The sequence below is a fragment of the Protopterus annectens genome, chromosome 2.part0 (genome assembly GCF_019279795.1).
Source record: "Protopterus annectens isolate FY-2018-M chromosome 2.part0, PAN1.0, whole genome shotgun sequence".
NCBI classification, from domain to species: Eukaryota; Metazoa; Chordata; order Ceratodontiformes; family Protopteridae; genus Protopterus; species Protopterus annectens.
The window spans coordinates 1614815311-1614836555 of record NC_056728.1 but is presented as its reverse complement, the minus strand read 5'-3'; the positions used below and the strand labels follow the sequence as shown (position 1 = coordinate 1614836555).

At 40.1% G+C, this 21245-nt stretch overlaps 1 protein-coding gene across 1 annotated transcript in view; it reads right to left on the bottom strand.

Annotated features, from left to right (window-relative positions):
- Positions 1–21245, bottom strand: part of RB1CC1 (RB1 inducible coiled-coil 1) — a gene marked incomplete in the record, with an annotated part of 2392675 nt that overhangs the window by 376898 nt on the left and 1994532 nt on the right. The window contains 2 exon segments of the mRNA XM_044061705.1: positions 4365–4623; positions 10324–10432. Of these exon segments, the coding sequence (XP_043917640.1) occupies positions 4365–4623; positions 10324–10432 (368 nt within the window).

Below are 21245 nucleotides of genomic sequence, written 5' to 3'. Positions count from 1 at the left end.
TTAAATAACAGTTAAATTAAGTGCATCTGACACTGATAAAGATAATTTTTTTTCTGGCATCTTATTAACTCACTCCTGCAGCAAAACCACAATGATTATGAGTTTTTGTATCATTCTGCTCTGGTCTCAGGCTGGGAGCTTATTCCCCCCAAACTCACATTTGCTTCTTTATAATATCCCATTCATCCTCTCGGAATATATGGGTCTACAATAGAACGGCTTGCTTAATCAGTTACATTTTACTGCAAGTTACTGTTCGACAAGTATCCACCTCCATGTACTCAGTTAATTGCCTTTGCAGTTAAATGTTGAATACAAACATATGGTGATCCTTGCTGCTGTATCTTCAGCTCCATACAATATGTATTTCACACATATGATTAAGCAAATGTGTCGCAGACTGAAGTCTTACTCATGGTCTCACTGCAACTACTGTACTGTTCCTTAGTCAATGATTGCTTCTTAAAGTGTTTGTAGCCAAAAGTGCCATGTTTTGGGCATTTATTTTGTATGTGCAGCATTTTATGTTATGCGCTGATATCCTTGTAATTACATGGATATGACCCACAGTCTTTACAACTTTGACGGATTGTATCCTTATTTCACTTATGTTTAAATGTTCAGTGTTGACTACAGAATGGTATGGGCAAATTATCTCTATTTCTCTAGTTCAAACTAAATGTGTTTAGTTACATTCCTTTTTTTCCCCTTCTTTAATCTGCTCTACAAACTTGCTGCTGTAGAGGTTGGCTTGTAATTCATGTTCTGTCCACATTAATTTAACTGTTCTATTTACTGATAAGTAATGGTTAGGATAACCTGAGATGAGTGGGCAAAACTCTTTTATGTGTTGCATAGTCAATTCATATAGTAATTTGTGTGAGTTGTATATCATTTTTAGATTATAAAATGTGAGAGTTACAGTTCTTCTTTTATCCCCCTAAATTGGAGGATTATTCCTAAATTTACATCAGCTATAGGGTATACATACATGCATTACTCCATATGTCAGCATGGCTGGGAGTACCTGGAGGTGGGTGTTCGTCGAGCAGTGGATTTCAAAATGAAAAGAAGACAGTGTAGATACATGGCAATACTACTTACATAGCAGCCTTGCACCAGCAAATGTCAGTACAGATGATTGCCACTGGGCTTTCCAAAGGAACATGACAGCTACTGGTAAATTAACCCACATAGAGATCCACAAGGCGCAGGTAGGATTCACACAAAAACCAGATTTATTCCAAATCGAGCATACAATAACAGTAGGTGCTTTTGTCTTGTCTCAGTGGACAAGACTTCCTCAGACTAATGATAAACAAAGTTATACAACCATATTTAACTAAGAAAATAAATAATTGATTAATCACATGACGACTCGTTACAAGAAAATTAAAAGGTGCAGCACGTCCCTAACATAAAATATATTACCCACCAAGACTAAAATATGCTAAAACCACTACAGTTCATTACAAAACATTCAATATTACACAAAGTTCATAAACATGAAACACTATACAAAATTGCCCATAAATAAAAATGTTGCACAAATGAATAAATGCCTAAAAACACCATATTTAAAAGGGGGTTATAAAATAGTATATGCTAAAAATGTATATAAAACAATGTGTATTAAAAGTGCATAGAGTCAGAATTTAGATAAACTGATACATTTATGAATGTATAAAAATATGTATAAAAATAGATAAACATATGTAGAAATTGCAGAAAATATTACGTAAATATCCCTGCTATTATCTTTGCAAACTCCTTAATTTCAACACAGAAGCTAGGGAGCAAAGGTCATTTAAACCAGGCAAATTATATGCATTTACTTTAATTTGTCACACTAGCTCTCGCAATTCAAGTCTCAAAGACAAGGGTCCACCTCTAAGGTCACATTCAACCTGGTCAATAGCTGTGAAAGTGAAACCGTGTTCAGGATTTTCTTGAATATGCTTAGCTAGTGCATTTTCTAATTTGTTTTTTCTAATACTATATAAATGTTCGTAAACCCTGTCCCTAAAAGGGCAGTCTTGCCGATGGAAAAACATGGGCATGACCTACAATTTGCCAGGTAGACAACACCCCTAGTACTACAATTAAATCTTTTATTAATTCTACATTTCCTGTTCCTAATTGTAAAGGTATTGTCCACTTGCATATATCTGCAATAGTTACAACTTTCGCACTTATACATGCCCGGTGCCCTTGTCTGTGGAGTTCAAATTCTTTCTAAAAAGCTCTTAAAATCTGATCCTTTTCTAAAAACTATAGTGGGTCTAGTCCCCACGTTTCCACTAAGTTGTTCGTCCGTAGTTAACAGACCCCAATTCTTGTATAAAATTTGATGTATTTCATAAGAGTCAATGCTAAAAGTGGTAATAAAAGTTAATTTAAAAGAGTACAGTGTGTTCATTTGATTACATTCATTAATAGTCCAGTTGTTGGTGCTAATAACACCATCCAAGGATAGGATAGTGATGAAAAATACCTATGTTCCTTTTATGCTGTACCTCTCTCATAAGTTCTTCTAATAAAGGTAAAGGATATCCCCGTTTCAAAAACATGTTGCAAAGAGTATCACATTCACTTCTGAAATCGTTGTCAGAGACCATACGGGCCGCTCTGACCAGTTGGCCTTTGACAACGGATCTCTTCTGCTGGAAAGGGTGACAGCTGGTATAGTGAAGGAATGAATTTGAATAGGTATGTTTCCTACGAATTCTGGACTTAAACAACTTGTTCTTCCTGTCTCTATATAGATCGACATCTAAATATGCTATATTATCAATTCCAAAATTATATGTAAATGACAAAAATTGTGTTGAATTGTTCAAGTATTCGATGAAGGCCAGTATAATTTCCGCCTTTCCTTCAAACAAAATTAACACATCATCTAAAAATCTAGTGTAATAAATTATATTACCACAAAACACATTGTTGTTAAAAATAAGTTGTTTCTCCCAATGGGCCATCACTATATTTGCAAAACTGGCACCACAACACCAGATTTTTGTAAAAAATATTTGTCTTCAAACATAAAATAATTATTGTATAAAATCAAGTCTAAGAATTCTTGAACCAACTCAATGTCTCTATGTGAGCAATTCTTCTCAAGCATAAAACTGATCACCCAATCAATCCCTATGTCAGCAGGAATGAACGTATATACGTCCTTAACATTTATAGTTAGAAAAACTGCTTCCTCCTTATACCCAAGACGATTAACATTGTTGAGGAAGGACCAAGAATCCTTATATATATGACCTACTTGTGCAACAAGCTTCTTTAAAATATTATCAACATATTAAGCAAGTGGGTACGTGATTGAACCCCTCCCATTAACAACTGGCCTTAGAGGGGGGGGGTCTTCCAAACTCTTGTGCACTTTCAGAATCCCGAAAATAATAGGAGTACGGGGAGTTAGACAAGTCAAGTAATTATATAAATCATATATATATATATATATATATATATATATATATATATATATATATATATATATATATATATATATATATATAGATATGTGTGTGTGTGTGTGTATTTTACACACACAGACGCACAAAACCAGAAACATATACATTTTATTTTAGTAAAGTTTAAGTTACTTTAGCAACCACAGCGAAGGACTAACATCTTATTGATGACCGTGTCCCACATTGTCCCCACTTGCTTGCCAGGAATGGCAGAATTCTGGTTCCCTGTGATCCTGAGATGGGTATTACAGGTACTGCAAATGGCTGAATAGTTAAGAAGCTGTTTAATAAGCTGCTATTAAAATTTTCAAGCTGCAACACACTCAACAAATACGAGCACAAATTATGCAATAGTGAAAACATTAGCATAAACACTGTCTGCAAACAGTTTAAAAATAGAGATCCTGACCTCCATTATTAAAGACATATCAAAAAATAAAAGACAGAGCTGAAAAACAATTCACACAGAAAATGCATGGAATTCTATTTCTTGCAGAATTCTTGCCACAAAATATTAGAAAAAATCTGAGGAGGAACAAGGTTTAAAAGAAGGCAGGATATGAATGAGCTATGTAATGTTTTACTGATAATGACTGGATAGACTTACGTGATTCACATAATTTTAGTTGCAAATATTGTGCATGTGGCTTGTGACGTATAATGTTTGCAACTAAAATTATGACAATATGGTTTGTTTTCATTTATATAAATGATTCTCTGTATCATACATGATAATTTAATAAAGATATTTTTTGTTTTAATAAAATATTAAAACCATACCTCTCAACTGTCAAAAAATATTAAAAAGAAATCTGCTTGCAAATAGTTTTATACTATACGGAAAAGATGACTATAAAGAAAACTTCAGAAAAAGCAACTTACCGTAAAGCCATCATGCTAGCTTCCATTGCAGAGTCAACTCTATTTTCTTCTGAAATACTGGCTACTGAGGCCAGCCTCTCTGATTCTGAAGGCTGATCTGTTGAACACATACCAGAAGCATCTGTACTAGGAGTACTACCAGGGGGAAGGTATGCTGATGAAAGTAAAGTATTACTTCGCAACTTGTTCACTTCTTCTTCAAGCTTTTTCTTCTCAAGAAGCAAGTGTGCTCGGTCTGCAGACAATGTTTCAATCAAACCTATATAAATACACGATATTAATAAAAAATAAGTTACATACTCACCATAACGTTCCCTCTGTGTTGCTCATTTTCATTCTTCAACTAATGGATTCAGATCTGATCCTCATATTCAACTCGGTTGTTAAACTAGCTCGTGGCCTCCAAAAACTCTCGAGCTCCTGTCCTACCCATAATGCACCACACCCCATAACATCTCTCAGGTCGTGTTTGCTGCTTCACAGGAAGACTACAATAATATGCCATAATATCCTTGAAAACTCTTGTTCCTCCAGAAGTCAGTCATAAAAAATAGGGGGTTGGTGGGTGGGGAGATGAGGAAAAATTAAAATGGACAACACAGATGGAACATTATGGTGAGTACATAACTTCTTTATCTGATGTTGTCAATTTTCATACCTTCCTCAATTAAAGGGATAGAGACTCCAGCTACCTAAAATTCTGGGTGGACTCTAAGGAAGGATATTCCTGAGTATGGTTGAGCCAAAGGCTGCACTTCCCTTCAAGACCAGACCTACTTTGTAATGAGTGATAAATGTATGAGGATTTGACCAAGCTGCACCCATGCCTATATCATCCACAGAAGGTCTAAACTGGAACACAGAAGTTGACACATATCTGGTTGAGTGAGCCTTTAAAGGCTTTGATAAGGGGAGATTCAATTTGCTATGGATGAATGAAATGCAATCTGTCAACCATTTAGCTAGAGTTACTTCTGTAACTGATTCGTACAGTTTAATATGTGTACAGGAAATAAATAGTTGATATGTCTTTCTAATCTCTTTTATTCTGTGTAGGTAGAAATATAATTGTCTATGGACATCCAATAAGTGCAGCATATATTCCCCTTTATTTGCAAATTTTGGAAAGAATGCTGGCAAGTTAATGGATTGGATGATGACGGTGTCCAACACCCCCTTAGGAAGGAAAGAAGCACTGGTACATACCATTACCCTATCCTTATGAAAAATCAAATATGGAGGCTTTGAAGATAATTCTTGAAGCTCTGAAATTCTTCTAGTAGATGTAATTGCAACAAAAAAGGTAGTTTTCCAGGTCAGGAATTTAAGATCACATTTAGCTACCGGTTCAAAAGCAGAATGAATGAAGATTTGGAGTACCAAATTTAAATTCCATGGTGGTGTAGGGTCTTTGCAAGGAAGTCTTAGCAAGACAGTACCTCTCAAAAAGTCTCTGAACAGTTTAGAGGAAGCCAGTGAAGAATTTTGAAATCCTGCATGAAAGTTAGAGATTGCTGCAAATTGGACTTTAATAGTCGAACTTGCACCCTCATTAAATAAAATTGCCAAAATTTTCAGAACAGATTGAACTGGGGCTGATTTTGTTCTGCCCAACAAACAAACCTTTTCCATTTACTCCTGTAGAATTTCCTAGTAGAAGGTTTATGTGAAGATAAAAGTATGGAATGGACAGGGAAAGAGAGCAGTGGTTGTCTGGCTATTAAAGTAATTGGAGAAATCAAGCTGTTAGTTTGAGGTACGTGATACATGGGTGAACCATTCCTGCTGGGTGAGACAGGAGGTCTGGAATTGGATCCAGAATCCAAGGTGATTATAGTAGAAGAGGCCAAAGGAAGGGAAAACAAATATATCAAAACCAGTAATGTGCAATGAGGAAGACTTTGCCCATCAAAAGGGCAGATTTCTGCAGGAATTTGGGAATTAGGGGATTTGGACGATAAGCATACAGAAGACCAGGGGGCCAATCGTGGTGTACGGCATCCCCTCGGTGATTCCCACAGTGGGTGGATAAGGGCAAAAACGCTGCTATATTTGTTTAGGGAAGAGGCAAAAAGAAAAGATTGCAGGCTGACCTCTCTGACTGAAAACCATATCCATCACTTTGTTGTTGAGAGAACACTCATGAGCTAGTAACATGGACCTGCTCAGTTTGTCTGCTATCATGTTGGACTTCCCCCAAATATGTGTTGCTACTAGAAAGCTGTTGGAAGATATCACCCATTGCCACACACTGAAGGTTTCTTGACATAGGGGATAAGACGTTGTTCCTCCTTGCTTGTTGATGCCTCAAACTACTGACATATCTGTCTTGAGTGCAATTGTTGGATGAGGGAGAGAGTCTTAAAATGCCTGCAACACCATAAGCACCGCTCTCATCTCCAGAACACTGACATGCAAGTTGATCTCTTTAGGGGAGCAAGTGCAATGCCCCCCCACCCAATCTGAGAAGTGTCTGTGGTCACTATGGCCATGGGCTGAGGGAGGACAAAAGGACAGCCTTGTAATACCTGCTGCGACTGCATCCACCAGCAAAGGTATCTTTTGCATGCTTGAGTTATTCTTATCTTCGCTGTCATGGGTTGAGAAAGTACTGACCATTCAACTGCTAGCATCCGTTGAAGAATTCTCATGTGGAATCTCGCTAAAGGAACTAAAACTACTGCTGCTGACAGTGACTGCAAGTCCTTGCAGAATCAATCAGGCTGAAATTCTGGTACTGCAAATTATTCTCCTGACCTGCATCCTTATCATTTGCACTCCTGATAGTGGAAGAGAAGCTACTATACATACTTTGTGTTGAATACTGCTCCTATCCTCTGCTATGGGGGTGTCGTCGCCCATTACAGTTCTCCTCCACTGCCTCAGGGGGAACTATCCCCACGTGGGTCTTGGAAAGGACCTTAGAACTTTCTGAACCACATTTTTCAACCTCCCTGTTGATCCCTGGAAAAGGTCCTTTGAGGGATCGAAAAACACATGTCCATTGCAGAGACGGTCTTTCCATCTTTCTCACATCTGGAGAGTGTGTCCCTCACTGTGGAGCCAAACAAAGGAGTGCCGTCAAAAGGAGCACTGATGAATACCGACTTGAAGGGCTCCACAAAATCACACAGGCACATCCAGGCATACCTCCTGAATGAAATACCTGAACCTGTGGTGCTTGAGGTTCCTTCTGCAGCATGAGAGATAAGCCCCATGGACGAATTAGATATAGCTTGTAGGGTAGCCAACTGAGAGACTACTGAAGATTTAGCCTCAGCAGTTTCAGTTCCAGAAAGAGATTTCGATAGCTCTTTAATCAAATCTCTTTGAAGTCTCGCAAAATGTGCTAGACAGCTCAGAGATCTGACTGCAAAAGTCAGTGAAGCACAAATACGCTTCCCAAATCTGTCAATTGCCCTAGACTCTCTGATAAGAGGATGGACAGTGGAACTTTGTTCCTTTTTGTGTAGCTGGTGCCACGGACATGGCATCTAGTGGCACCCCTTCACCCCAAAATTCCGTGCCTACTGGTGGAGCCAGAATCTGGTCTGGCCTCTTGTTGACTGGCTCAACCACATCAGATTCCTTCCATGCCCTCCTAGAGACCAAATCAATGAGCTCATCAACGGGCGGAGTAACCCATGAGGTAGACTGGCCAGCTCCAATACTGATTCCTCCAGAGAAGGGTCTTGGGAAGACTGCCACCCTTCTGCTTACGGATATCATTGGGTGGTAATTTTGGGGACCCTTCTCCTTCATCGAAATCAGTATCTTCAGTGACGGACTCGTAAGGAGAGTCCAAGTGCCTGCTTTTACACTTTTTCTTCCTAGGGACTTCCTCGGTGGGATGGTCCAGTGAAGCATCAGAAGACATTAGGATATCCTGCTAGCTAGTCTGGAAGCTTTGAGCTGGCTGTCACTGTGAGGTTGAGTGTTGAAGATCATGATGCAAAGTTATCTGAGAAATAAGAGGGTGATCAGAGGGGGTAGGACCTATCTGACATGCCGCAGCAGAGAACACTCTCTTCACTACCTCAAAGACAGATCATTCCGGACAGAAGGAAGATAATGGAGCCGAGAAAGCAAGTTTCTGGCTCGTCACCTCCCTCCGCTCCGAGAACAATCCACCAGAGGCAGAAGTTGGAGCAGATCTATCCACCTCAGATTCAACTCCAACCTCCCAGATCTGACAGGGATGCTTTGGCTCTGACAGTCATCCAGCTCCGAGGATCTTGAAGCCAATGCAGTGACAGCAGTATTCGGATCTGAAGATGGTACCTTCCTTCAGATCCAAACTAGACAGACCGAGAATGCATGGATCAGTGGACTCAAAAACAATAGGTTTGATTAGAGAAGGAGCTGTAATGGGTGGTGTGGTAGATGATTGGACTTCCTGACCTTAAGGGGTAGGAGCCATAAGAACTCCCATCTGAAATTCCACTATGGAGAATTTCCTAATCATCCTCTCCACATCTGCTTCCATAAGATTCCTGGAGAAACAAGAAGATGGTGGGAATAGTGACTTGGATTGCCTCTCTAAAAAGGGAGAAGGTAGTCTGGATGGGATTGGATCCAGGTGAGGAGAATAAGTTGTCCTTGGTAAAGGTTTCAGATCCAAGGGTGTTGGATTCAGAACAGGCTTGATCGGATCCGATGAGGGCCAGACTGTGAATAATTTTATATATGATTTATTTATTTTATTTTACATTTGTCGACCGGGTTTGTCCGACTGAGCTGAGTAGCCCTTTTTCAGCAGAGGCCCAGAGAATCATTTCCAGAAAAAAGCAGCAAAAGAAAATTCATAATTTATACAATAACAAACAAACAAATGATAGAACAATACAAATTAACATCTTAAAAACTGAAGATTTGGCAGCAGGCATAAAGATAAAAATTATAGTCTTGTCACCAAAGATAAAGAGCATGCATAGGTTTCTATTTCTTCTTTTCAGGTTTTGATGAAGAAGATGCTGAAGACTCAGAAGGTTCAGACCTTTTTGTATGGTTTCTAGCTTTTTGTTTGGGGGACTGAACCCAAGTAATGGCTTCGGAGAAGGAAGATGGCAACAAGCCTTTCAAAATCAATTTGTTTTCCTATCAGCTAGTGCTCAGGAGTTGAACCCACAACAGATGCTGCAATCCTGTTGCAAGTGATCCAGGCACAAGCAATATAAAGAAAGATTGTGGGCATTGGAATAAGGCAACTTGTGCTCACAGATCACATTTTTTAAAACCTGAATGACCTTTTTCAGTCCTTCTGAACAGAGAAACTATAGCAATAACCAAAGTACTAAACTAATTTTTTTTCTTTTTTTAATCAGAAAGAGTAAGAAAAGTTAAATACTAACAATGTTAAGGAATGAATACAAGAATCCTGTAAAGAGGAAACATTACCAACAGTGGTAATTGAGGAGGTATACACTAAGTATAAAAAGGAGTAGGGAAGGAAGGCTAGGCCTACCAATGATGGTAGGAAAAATACACTCAAAGGTGTATGGAAAAAGCATTACAGCAGTAAAGACTTAAAAAAAAAAACTATAGCTTAGATAAGCAGTAGCAAATAGTTTTTAGATAAGAAATATCAAAAAAAAAAAAAAAAAAAAAACCTCTCCCACTCTACCCTCGAGATCTGATGGCAACCACGTCTAGATGCGAAAAGCGGCAAACGAGATCAAAGAAATGTTAGGGGTTGGTGCATTATGGGTAGGGAAGGCGCTCGAGAGTTTTTGGAGGCGACAGCTAGTGTAATCGGATCTGAGCCCATTAGTTGAGGAATGAATGAAAACTGACAACATCAGATCTAAAACTAAACTTATCATGTGGTACAAATATTAAGAATGTAAATAAGAGAAAGCAATATGCACAACAGCAAGAAAATAAAATGCAGAGCAGTCTCTACTGAACTCTAATCAACTTAATTCAAAACAAAGTAAGCTACAACACATACAGTACAAACCTTTGTCCTTTTCTTGTTGCTGCGTTACCATTTCTAATTTGTCTTTAAGATCATTAATGAGGATTTCCTTCTTTAGTTTTTCTCTTGTCAGGACAGTATTGAAGTTGGTCTACAAAAAAAAAAAGGTTTTGAAGAGGGATTAAAACTTGTTAATAGAAGGAAAATGAAAATGTTTCAGAAGAATGCCAAAGGATAAGAATGAAAAGTGAAGAAATTTAAACAATAAAGTTTAATGTTGCCACTCCAATGGAAAAATAATGCAACATGTCTCTCCAGTTTCCACAGGTCCACAATGCAACCAGGACAATCTGATTTTCTGTACCTCATGATGCAATACAGCTTCTCGGACCGTTTTCATTTTGGAGTAAAAGATGCATTCCAAGCTAGACAAAGATGCCACCCTCATGTCCTTGACCTGATGACAGCTGCTGACCAACCAGACACTGCACTGGCTCCAGTACATGCAACCATCACAGCTGAGGTTTAGGAGCAACTGAATCACTGGTACAGGGCTTGGCTATCTCAACATATTATGAACAGAGAACAATCAACAATATTTAGATAGTTCTGTTGCATCTTGTGCATGATTACCATGATGACAAATATAAATGTTTACACTGTTCATGCTACTCCTTTGTTACCTATGGATGGTGATATTAGCCATACTCTGTGTGTTCTGGAAGCAAAAATGTTTTAACAGTTGACAACTTTGGCACCGCAGGATTAAATAATGAAACAGACTAGCAATAGATAATTTGACAGAATTTTTACTAAACAAGAAAAATAGAGAGAGAGAGGATGAGTTTGCTGTAAATGTTAAACATGTTATGATTAGCTTCGTAAACCATTCTGTAATTTTAATTCAGTCTGATTCCCCAGAAGACAATTTGCTAAGGTGCTAGTAAGGATGTATTAAAGTTATTTTATCTGCTGTCTGTCTATTCTCGGTTGGGTTTAGTGGGACTCACATTATGAATTAAGCCAAAACTTAGAAATGGGGAAACAAAGTATTTCACTATGATGATTAGGTTCATACAGACTTGTTTGCACCACACAAACAAGATTGCAATTCTGGTTATATAGTTAGCATGGTTATATCTCCTTTGATCTCCTTTACCCAAACTACTTGCCATGATTCGGAGACCAAGTGAAAGCTGAACAGTATATGAACTTTCCTGAGCAGCAGGAAAAAAAAAAAGGTTGTACCAAGACAACAGAGTTAAAAAAAAATAAAATAAATACAAAACACAAATACCAGGATAGCTATGTACTCTGAGCTTGTGACTACGTGTTTTAGTACACCCTCCAGTCAGGCATCCATTTATTAAGCAGGAAGGGTGGCAAAATGTTTGGAAGGAGAATGTGTGATAGGCTAACTGTATAAACTTATGACTACAAAATGGAAGCTTCTGTCTACTGAGCACTTCACTACTGCGCTGGCTGACCCAAGATTTCAGGAGTATTATTTCTTTGCTTTTTTTTTTTTTTTTTTTTGTTAATTAAAAATTATAGTGAAAAATAAAATGGAGAACTGGAGATATGTTCCAATTACGGCTTTGTGATAAGCTGTTAACACCCATCTACCCACACCCACTCTTATTCCAGTAACAATGCAGCTTATCAATATAAGCATTTTTGAAATACATTTTTTTTGCAAACTTACTGCAAAGTAAACACACTGATTTTCAACCAGATGAACTTCAATTCCCAATAACCCCGCTGTCCTAGTGACTTGGCTCAGTTCCAGCAAAGACTACAATTTTTAATAAGACACATCAATTAATACACTACAGTAAACAATAAAAGCTGTGCCCTGAGCAGCTGGATTAAAATAAAAAATGTATTAACCTTATTTAATCCGTAATAGAAAAAGTATTTCAAAGCAACTAGCCAAATGACTACAATGACAGAAGAGAAGTTTAAGTAAAAAAAATGCCCCGTAACTACAGAGGTGAAATTAAACTTAACTATGATCTGACTGAGAAAATACCAACTATTTAGGTTGATATTAATTAAACAATATCACACAGAAACCATAATACTTTTACTTATTTTAGTTTCTCACCATTTTAGTAGTAACTTCAATAGAAGGCAAACTGGCAATCTGGCTTTCTTGTCTTACAGGCCAATGATAAGCAAGCATACAAAAATGTGACTGGTGCAGGTGGCACAGTGGATAGCATTGTTCCCTCACAGTGGGAGGTACACCGGTTCGATTCTCAGCTAGGGTGCCTTCTGTGAGGAGTTTATATGTCCTCCCTGTGTTTGCATGGGTTTTCTACGGGTGCTCCAGTTTCCTCCCAGATTCCAAAGACATACAGTAGGTGGATTGGCCATTACACTGAGTGTGCGTACAAGTGTTGATGGGGAAGAACTACTGCAGCAGGGCTAGCCACCCAGCAGTGTAAACCTTTGGTCTAGAATTGTCACCGTTGAAGTTAAGCCATGACCCCATGTGCAAAAACTGGGTAAACGGGTTGCAGATGGATGGATGAACAAATGTGACTGGTGCAGTTTCACAAACAGGATTTAGAAGGGCTTACAGTGAAGTAGTAGCATTAATTTGGAAGGTTTCCATATTATGGTAAGCCTTCCTGCTCCAGAGACTACTTTCCCACTACAGTTTTGTTTCCTGGCAGGGCTCCCACTCAGGCTACAATTAATCCTATTTCACTTTCTTCACCTAATTTTTTTTTTACATGTACCAATTATTGGACCATTAATATCAACCCAAACAACAATAACCACCATTTCTAGAACTCCTTAAAAACTCAACTTACAGTCCAGTCTTTCTCTGGCCCTCCTTTCACTGATATTCCCTTTACCTCTGCTTTTGTCATTTATATACAACACTCCCCTTTATGTCAAGACTAAATCTTTACCATAAAATATATACAGTATCAAAAACACACATTTCTCTCCTATTCTTAATTTCACACTTAGGACTTCTAATAATGAATGCAGGTAACTCTAGACTCTCATCATCATCCAACTTTAATGACAACCACAACATCTTCTAAAAGTCTATCCCAGCAGAAAACAGGTAGAGAAGCCATAATGCTAATAAAGAAACAATAGTAATATAGCAACCACTCTGACAACCCAAACTACCAGCTATGTTAAAAATGCTTCTAACTAATATCCAAAGCACTCATCAGCTATATTTCAAATTCTTCACAGCAACTGTTCACATCCTAGGTCCAAAAAATCCCGTTCTCTTCCAATTTACCTTAGATAAAATGCTTTTCAATCATCCAAACAAGACAAAATTATTAGTGGAGACTAACACGGACTTTCATGGCCTACAAAAACACCAAATCAACATGTAACTGTCCCTATATAACCTCTCGAAACTTGTCACCTCTCCCCCTGGAAGGGATCTCTTCTGCAAAAAAAAAAAATCCCTGCTAGATCTCCATGTCGTTTATATTCCCCAGTGACTTACAAGTATCTCCTGTCTTTCAAATGCAATCAGTGATCCACTCCTATCACAAGCCATCATCATATGCAATACCTTTATGAATCCTCCAACTTTCATCTCGCAGATCATTTTATGAAATGATGAAAATTCAGTTATATACTGAATTAGCTGTCTTAAACTGGTCATCCCTCTGTCAAGTTACTTCAAATATTACAGTCCTGGAAATCTTTAGTACACTGTTTTTTTTTTCCAAGTTATTCACACGGCATCCTTCCAGACTCAGAATTAAAGACAAATCTTACCCTGGCTAAATAAAGAAACAAAAGCTCTTAAGAACTAAACAGGAAAAGGATAGAAAAGGCAGAAATCTTTCCACTCATACCTTGACTATCAGACTTGCCTAACTCTCAGGTAATACAAGCTTATTCTAATGAACAAACAAAGCAAAAACAGATTAGAATCAAACATTATTGTAAAAACTCTGGCAATCCTTGCCCTCAAAGGGAGTCAAAGTACAGAATATACCTACCTTATAAAAAAATCAACACCTAAATGACTTAAAAGTACTTAGGACATCGTTTAAGACAAATCTTAATCACATAAAGTAACCTCGTTCTCTTTAAAAAGAGGTTTCTGCATCTCCTCTAAAACAGGTAAGTGCCGCACACAAACTCCATATTAATGTGGAATAATATTACTCCTTAGGTTGAATACTTAAAAAAAATCCTATATAATTAAATATTTCAACATATAAACAATTATAACTTCCTTAAAGACTTTTAGATCAAAGCATAATATACTAAATGCAACACTCCCTTAATTATTATAATTTCCATGGAGAACAATTATTTACAGCTGCCTTTCAAAGCGTTTTCTACAACTTACTTGTTTATAAGCTACAAACCAAAGGCTTCAGTCCCTCTACTCTTTCTTGGATCTAACTAACTCATAAAAAGAACATTCACCATAACCAGTCTAAACCACATTCAGGAACTGGGCACATTCTCCTCAGATATTACTCAGGGATAAATACTCAGCCCTATGTTTTTTCTCTTTTTTTTTTGATGGAACCTCTTCATTACTAAGTTAGGCATATAACAGCACTGCATGGCATAGGCCCTTCCAATACAAACCTACAAAAGAAACAACAAATACATCACTTTCTCCTCTATAAATGGTTAGTTAACCCACAAACTGAATATCTCTTAGACTGCAGCTATGATATTTGGTCTTAACCATAGTATATCGAGCAGTATACAACTTATATTTGGGTCTGTATTATATTCTCGAATGTCGACAATGTTGAATCTGACATTGTCGACACGAGAATATCAAATGCTCAGAATCTCGAGTGTGTAAACGGAAATCTCCATCCGTTTACTGCAATGTAGTGCTGTCTTGGAGTTGATATATTTAAGTAGGGGGGGGTGTGGGGGGGTCCAGGGTGGCTTGTCCCCCTGCTTAAACCCGTTAGGGTACTTTTTTCTTTTTTGTTTGTTTTTGTAGATGCTCGAGATTCTGAGCGTTCGATATTCTTATGTCAACAATGTCAGATTCTACAGTGTCGACATTTGAGAATATAATATAGACCCCTTATATTTATACCCCAAACAAAAACTTGATCAATCGTTAGTTGGTAGAAATACCTTGGATTTTACCTTGACATTAATTTTTCTTTTAAAACTCATACTGAAACCATCTGTAAGTGCATCACCCAGCAACAAAAAGACTGCTGCTCCATTGTGTCAAGCCATTTAAATGAAAGTTGTATGCTTACAAGTAATGATAGATCCATGTTGTCTTGTTCTGTCCGACTCAAAGGATGAGGTATAAGATTCAACCCCAGTGTTTTTTCAAGAGCTTGGATCCGGGCTCTGGCTCCTTCCCTACTCATAATCTTCTCTGGTCCCAAGATTACCTCAGATAGAATTTGCTTGCTTGTACCAAGTACTTCACCTGATGGATATACCCCAGACCTATCAACCTATATAAAAAGGTATCAAACATGAACAGCAGCTTCAGGCCATTAAAAAGTCAAGGCCCTTTGGTCAGGTCCAATCAATTAGACAAGAGCCAGAAAATAATTCCAGATGGAGTACGAAGGGAGGGAGTGTTCAGTCAGATGGAATAAGACAACATGGATCTAGTGTTAAGGTAAGTACAAAACTTCTGTATCTACAAAGATTGAAGAAATCCACCCAAGAACCAAAGAAAGTTCAATTTTGTACACTTACCATAAATGTAGATGTTCGGGTGTATTCACTGTTGCAGTCATTACATTTAGGCTATCCCTGCCAGGGTAGCCCTTGGCCGGCCCAAATACCAGAGACTTAGAATTTCTGCGGTGGTTGCTGTTGCTTCAGGACTGACGTCAGGTTGTCAGTAGTATAAAGTAAAGCAGCCGACACCATTACATCAGTTTTTCTTGCCCTAACCTGTCAGGAGCCCCCAAAGTAGGAGGCCAGGTTCTAGTGGAAGAAGCCCACCAGTGGAAAATAAATACCAATATGTCCCTTGTAAGAAAAGGAGAACAACAAGGAAGAATGGTAATAAAAGGAGAAAGAGAATAAATGGGGATGGAGGAAGGGAAATAGGACTGCAACAGTGAATACACTCGAACATCTACATTTATGGTAAGTGTACACAACTGTACTATGTTCTTAATGTTTCAATGTTGCAGCCATCACATTTGGGTCGATTCCTAAAGCTGAGGAAATTGGTGCAGCAGTCAAGGAATCTAGGGGCTGGCTAGGATGCCCTGCAAGATTGCAGAGGCAAACCCTGCCCTGGATTTGGAGAAGAGAGGCAGGTGGTAATGATTGGTAAAAGTGTGAACAGTTGTCCAGGTGGCAGCCTCCAGGACGTCCCTGGTGGGGACTCCTCTGAGGAAAGCTGCAGAGGAGGAGGAGATTTCCATGCTGTTTGTAGCAGAAATGGATGCAGTGCACTATTCATTTGGAAATTGTTTGCTTGTTTGCTTGGACACAGCTTTGCCTTCTGCCCCTGTAGCAAAGCTAACCAGCAATTGATCAGACTTTCTGAAGGATTTAGTCCTGTCCAGATGGAATCTGAGCGGTCTGCGCACATCTAGAGAGTGAAGAATCATTTCCTCCTTGTTCTGGGGATTAGGAAAGAAGGTGGGCAAATGAATAGATTGGTTGAGAGCCACACTGGACACCATCTTGGGCAAGAAGGATGGGTTAGTTCTGAGGGATACCCTGTCTGCATGGAAGATGATGAAGGGTTCTACAGCCATGAGTGCTTGCAGCTCAGAGACTCTTGCAGCTGAAGTGATGGCCAGAAGGAATGTGGTCTTCCAGTTGAGAAATTTTAGCTCTGCAGAAGAAGCTGGTTCAAAAGGGGGCAGGGTGAGCTGGGTCTATATTAGAACATCGAAGTTTCAAAACTTCTAATGTTCTAATATCGACCCGTATTCAGCGAAAGCTGAAAATATCGAAGCTACAAAAAGCAAATTTTTTCCTAGGGAAAGAATTCAGTTGTCCTTTTCTGTTGCTTCTGTATTTTCAGCGCTGTGGTGGAAAGTTACAGGTTGGGTTTAGGTAAGTGTGCTATTGAGCATGGGTTAGGTTAGTTAGGGTTAGGGTGTGGGTTAGGTATGTGTGTGATTGTGTGGACGTGAGAGTTAGGGTGGGTTAGGTGAGTTAGGGTTAGGGTGTGGGTTATGTATGTGTGCGGCTGTGTGGACGTGAGGGTTAGGGCGGGTGAGGTGAGTGTGTGATAGTGACGGTCCTTAGGGTTAGGGTTTGGCTTAAGGTAAGTGGATAGTTAGTGGTGTATGTATAGTTTAGTGTAGAGTTAGGTGTAAGATTTTAGGTGTATGTGTGTGGATTGCTGTTTGTTTGGTGTGCTTGTGTTGTGTGTATGTGTTTTGGAACAGCAAATTTTTTCCCTAGGAAAAAATATGCTGTTCTGCATGTTTGATGTTTTCAGCTTTCGCTGAATAGGGGTCGATATTAGAACATTCGAAGTTTGAAACTTTGATGTTCTAATACAGATCCAGGTGAGCTTTTCCAAGACAAAGTTAAGGTCCCAAGCTGGTGTTGGTGCCCTTATGGGGGGGCCTCAAGTTGCTAGCCCCCTGAGGAACTGTTTGATCAAAGGGTGTGAGAAAAGGGGCTGCTCAGTGGGAAAATGAGCATAAATAGTAGAGCCATGAATTTTTATAAAGGAGAAAGAGAGACCACTGTATAGTAGGTCAGCTAAGTAATCCAAGGTGAGAGGGATGTAGGGTTGCGCTGTATTGGGTCACTTAATCTGGATCCAGGTGCAGAACCTTTTCCATTTATCTGCATAAGACTTTCTGGTGCTAAGGCATCTGGCCTCAAGGATAACATCCAGAACCTGTTTACTTAGGATGGCAGATTGGTTTGGGGTTGGGGAATAAGCCAAATGAGTGTCTGCAAATGGGGATGCATGGATTCCCTTCCCTCTGGGTCAGGAGGTTTGGAATCTGAGGAAGATGCCATGGAGGCAGCGGGAACAGGCTGCGCAGCAAGGGGTACCAGTGTTGTCGGGGCCAGTCTGGAACTATAAGAATGGTCCTTGTTTTTTCCTCCATTATTCTGAGCAGTACCCTGAGGGTGAGAGATAGGGGAGGAAAGGCATAAACTGATAGACTGACCCAGGGGAAGGACAGGGCATCCACTTTCAAAGTCATGCAGTGATGCACCACGGTGCAGAATTTCCTGAGCTGATGATTGGTGTGGGAGGCAAAGAGGTCGACCTTCGGGGTTCCCCATTACTGAGTTATTAGGGTGAAGGTACTTCTGTTGAGTTGCCACTCGTGTGGGTCCAGAAGGTTCCTGCTTAATTGGTCTGCCAGAGAGTTGAGAGAGCCTGGCAGAAATTGTGCTAACAGGTGTAGTTGCATGGAAGAGGCTGTGAGCCAAAGGGCCATGGCCAGCCTGCATAGAGGGTAGGATTGGGTCCCTCCTGGCTTGTTGATGCACCACATCACAGTGGTGGTGTCTGTTTTGATCAGGAGAACTCTTGGAGAGAGATGGAGTTTGAAAGCTATCAAGGCTTGCTGCACAGCCATCATCTCTTTTTGAATGATTTGCAGAGGGATTTGCTGTGAGCTTCATAGGCCCTGTATGCACCTGCCGTCCAGGTGTGCACCCCATGCATAGTCTGATGCATCTGTGGTGAGGGTCTGGGTGGTGGGGGTGGGGAGAAGGGCAGTCCCTCTTTGTGGGGCATGCTGTTGCCCACCACAGAAATTCCTTTCTGAGGCAAGGAATTATAGGTAGAAGAGTTTTCAGGTATTGAGAATGTTGACACCAAAGGCTCCTTAGGTACCACTGATGTTTCCTCATATGCAGTCTGGCATATGGAGTAGTATGCAAGATGCCATGAACTCCAGAGCGTGCAGGATCTTCCTTGCAGATAGCTGGGGCCTGGTGGCTAGTTGAGAGAAGTAGGCTGTCGGGAAAATTTGTCTCTCTTGTGTAAGGTATGCCATTTGGGATGCAGTGTCCAGACTTGCCCCAGGAAGATTATCCTTTGGGTGGGCACCTGTTTGGATTTCTTTTAGTTGACTGTGTACCCTAGGGAGTTTAGTAGGGTCTTTACAAAGGCCAGGAGATTGAGCAGTACGGGTAAATATGAATATTTCTTTGTCTACAAAAGGTAATGGTCGGAGCCAGACAGTTTGTGAAAACTCTGGGAGCAGTAGATAAGCCAAAGGGAAGCGCAGACAATTGAAAGTGTTGAGATCCTGCCCTGAAGCGGAGCCAGACATTTTGTGAAAACTCTGGGAGCAGTAGATAAGCCAAAGGGAAGCGCAGACAACTGAAAGTGTTGAGATCCTGCCCTGAAGCGGAGCTATTTCCTGCATGATTCCCTGATAGGAATGTAGCGGTAGGCCTCTTTTAGATCTAGGGTGCCTAGCCAAGTGTCCTTGGAGAGCAAGCATGGGTATTAGTTGCTGGAGGGTGAGCAGTTTGAATTTTGGAATCACCAGGAAGGTGTTTAGAATGGACAGATCGAGGATGGTGCGACAAGTGCCCTCTTTTCTGGGCACCAGAAAATGTCTGGAGTAGAAGTTTTGGCCCATCTGTTCTGCAGAAACATGCTCTACTGCCCTCATAGAGAGCAGGGAAAAGATTTGCTTTTGAGCCTCTGCCCACTGATTTGCTGGTAGATCTGGGAACTTTTCTGGGGTTGGAAAGAAAAAATGTATCCCTGAGACACAATGTTCAGAACCCCTTGGTCCTTGGTAATGGTGACGCAGGTGCTTGAGTGAAAGGAGAGTTTTCCTCCTAGGTTAAGTGAAGGTGGGCAGAGGGGGGGGGGTGGAGGAGGTAAGCCATTGTGAGTTCTTACCATAAGGGGGTGGCTTAGAACTCCCTGGTTTTGAGGTGGAGGTAGTCCACTGCTTAGATCTCTGCATTCACTGGGGCTGCTGTCTGGGGGTGGGGTGGGGGGGTTGGTCTGTTTAGATGGGGCCTAGGCTGGGCTGGTTTACTAGAAGCAGGAAGGACCAGTGCTTGGAGGGACAACGCCTGCTGAACCTAGGGGGCTGGACCTGTAAGAAATCCTTAACTGTTTGCATAGATTTTGCTTTTTCTTCCATACATTTTTTAAGACCTCTTCTGCCTTAATGCCAAATAAGTTATCTTTGTGCAAGGGGGTATCCAACAATTTAGATTTGACACGGTCTGGCAGGGTTTGTTCCTTAAGCCATGCATGTCTTCTAATGACAGATCCAGTGACTGCTGCCCTGCAAGAAGCTTTTAGGGCGTCGAAAATCACAGTGCAAAGTGTGTTTAGTTACTTGACTTGCGGAATGCATTAAGTCTTGTAAATCTTTAGATTCTGCCCAAGCAGGAAAGGAAGACATTTTTGTTTAAGGAGTTCCAAGGTATGTAGCTGAAATTTCAGCATATGGAACTGACAATTTAGTGTCCTGATAGCAAGAATAGCTGAGGTGCATACTTTTTTACCTCATCTGTCCAATGCTCGGGCATCTCTGTCTGAGGGGGTGAGATACTTAGCAGAGGTTGCTTTAATCTCTTTTGGCCCTTGAGAAATGACCTCAGGGTCAGCTGTTGGATTTTTAAAAAGATATTTGTATGAGTCAGGGACTCTATAGTACCCATCTGGTTTTCTGGGAGCAGGAGGTAGGGCATCAGGATTCAAGCTGGATTCAAGTAAATCATCATTCACAACATCCAGGACTGGGGGATGGCCAAGGGTCTGTGTTGCAGAAGATCTAGGAATTCCCTGAGTCTTTTTAGCCTGAGGGTAGTCCTGACTCTCCCATTGGAAATGCTTCCTTAACATTTGCAGAGTTTCCCCAAAAGAAAAATCCTCTGGGGGTGAGGCTGAAGGAAAGGAGTCCTCTGCATCAGAATCCTCATAAGTGGGAAGGGGTTGCATGTCTTCATAGTCAGATGCATCAGATTCACCTGACTATTGTTCAGACAAAACTACAGGGGACAGATCTCTCTTCCTTTTTGAGGGGGTAGCTTGGCTTCCC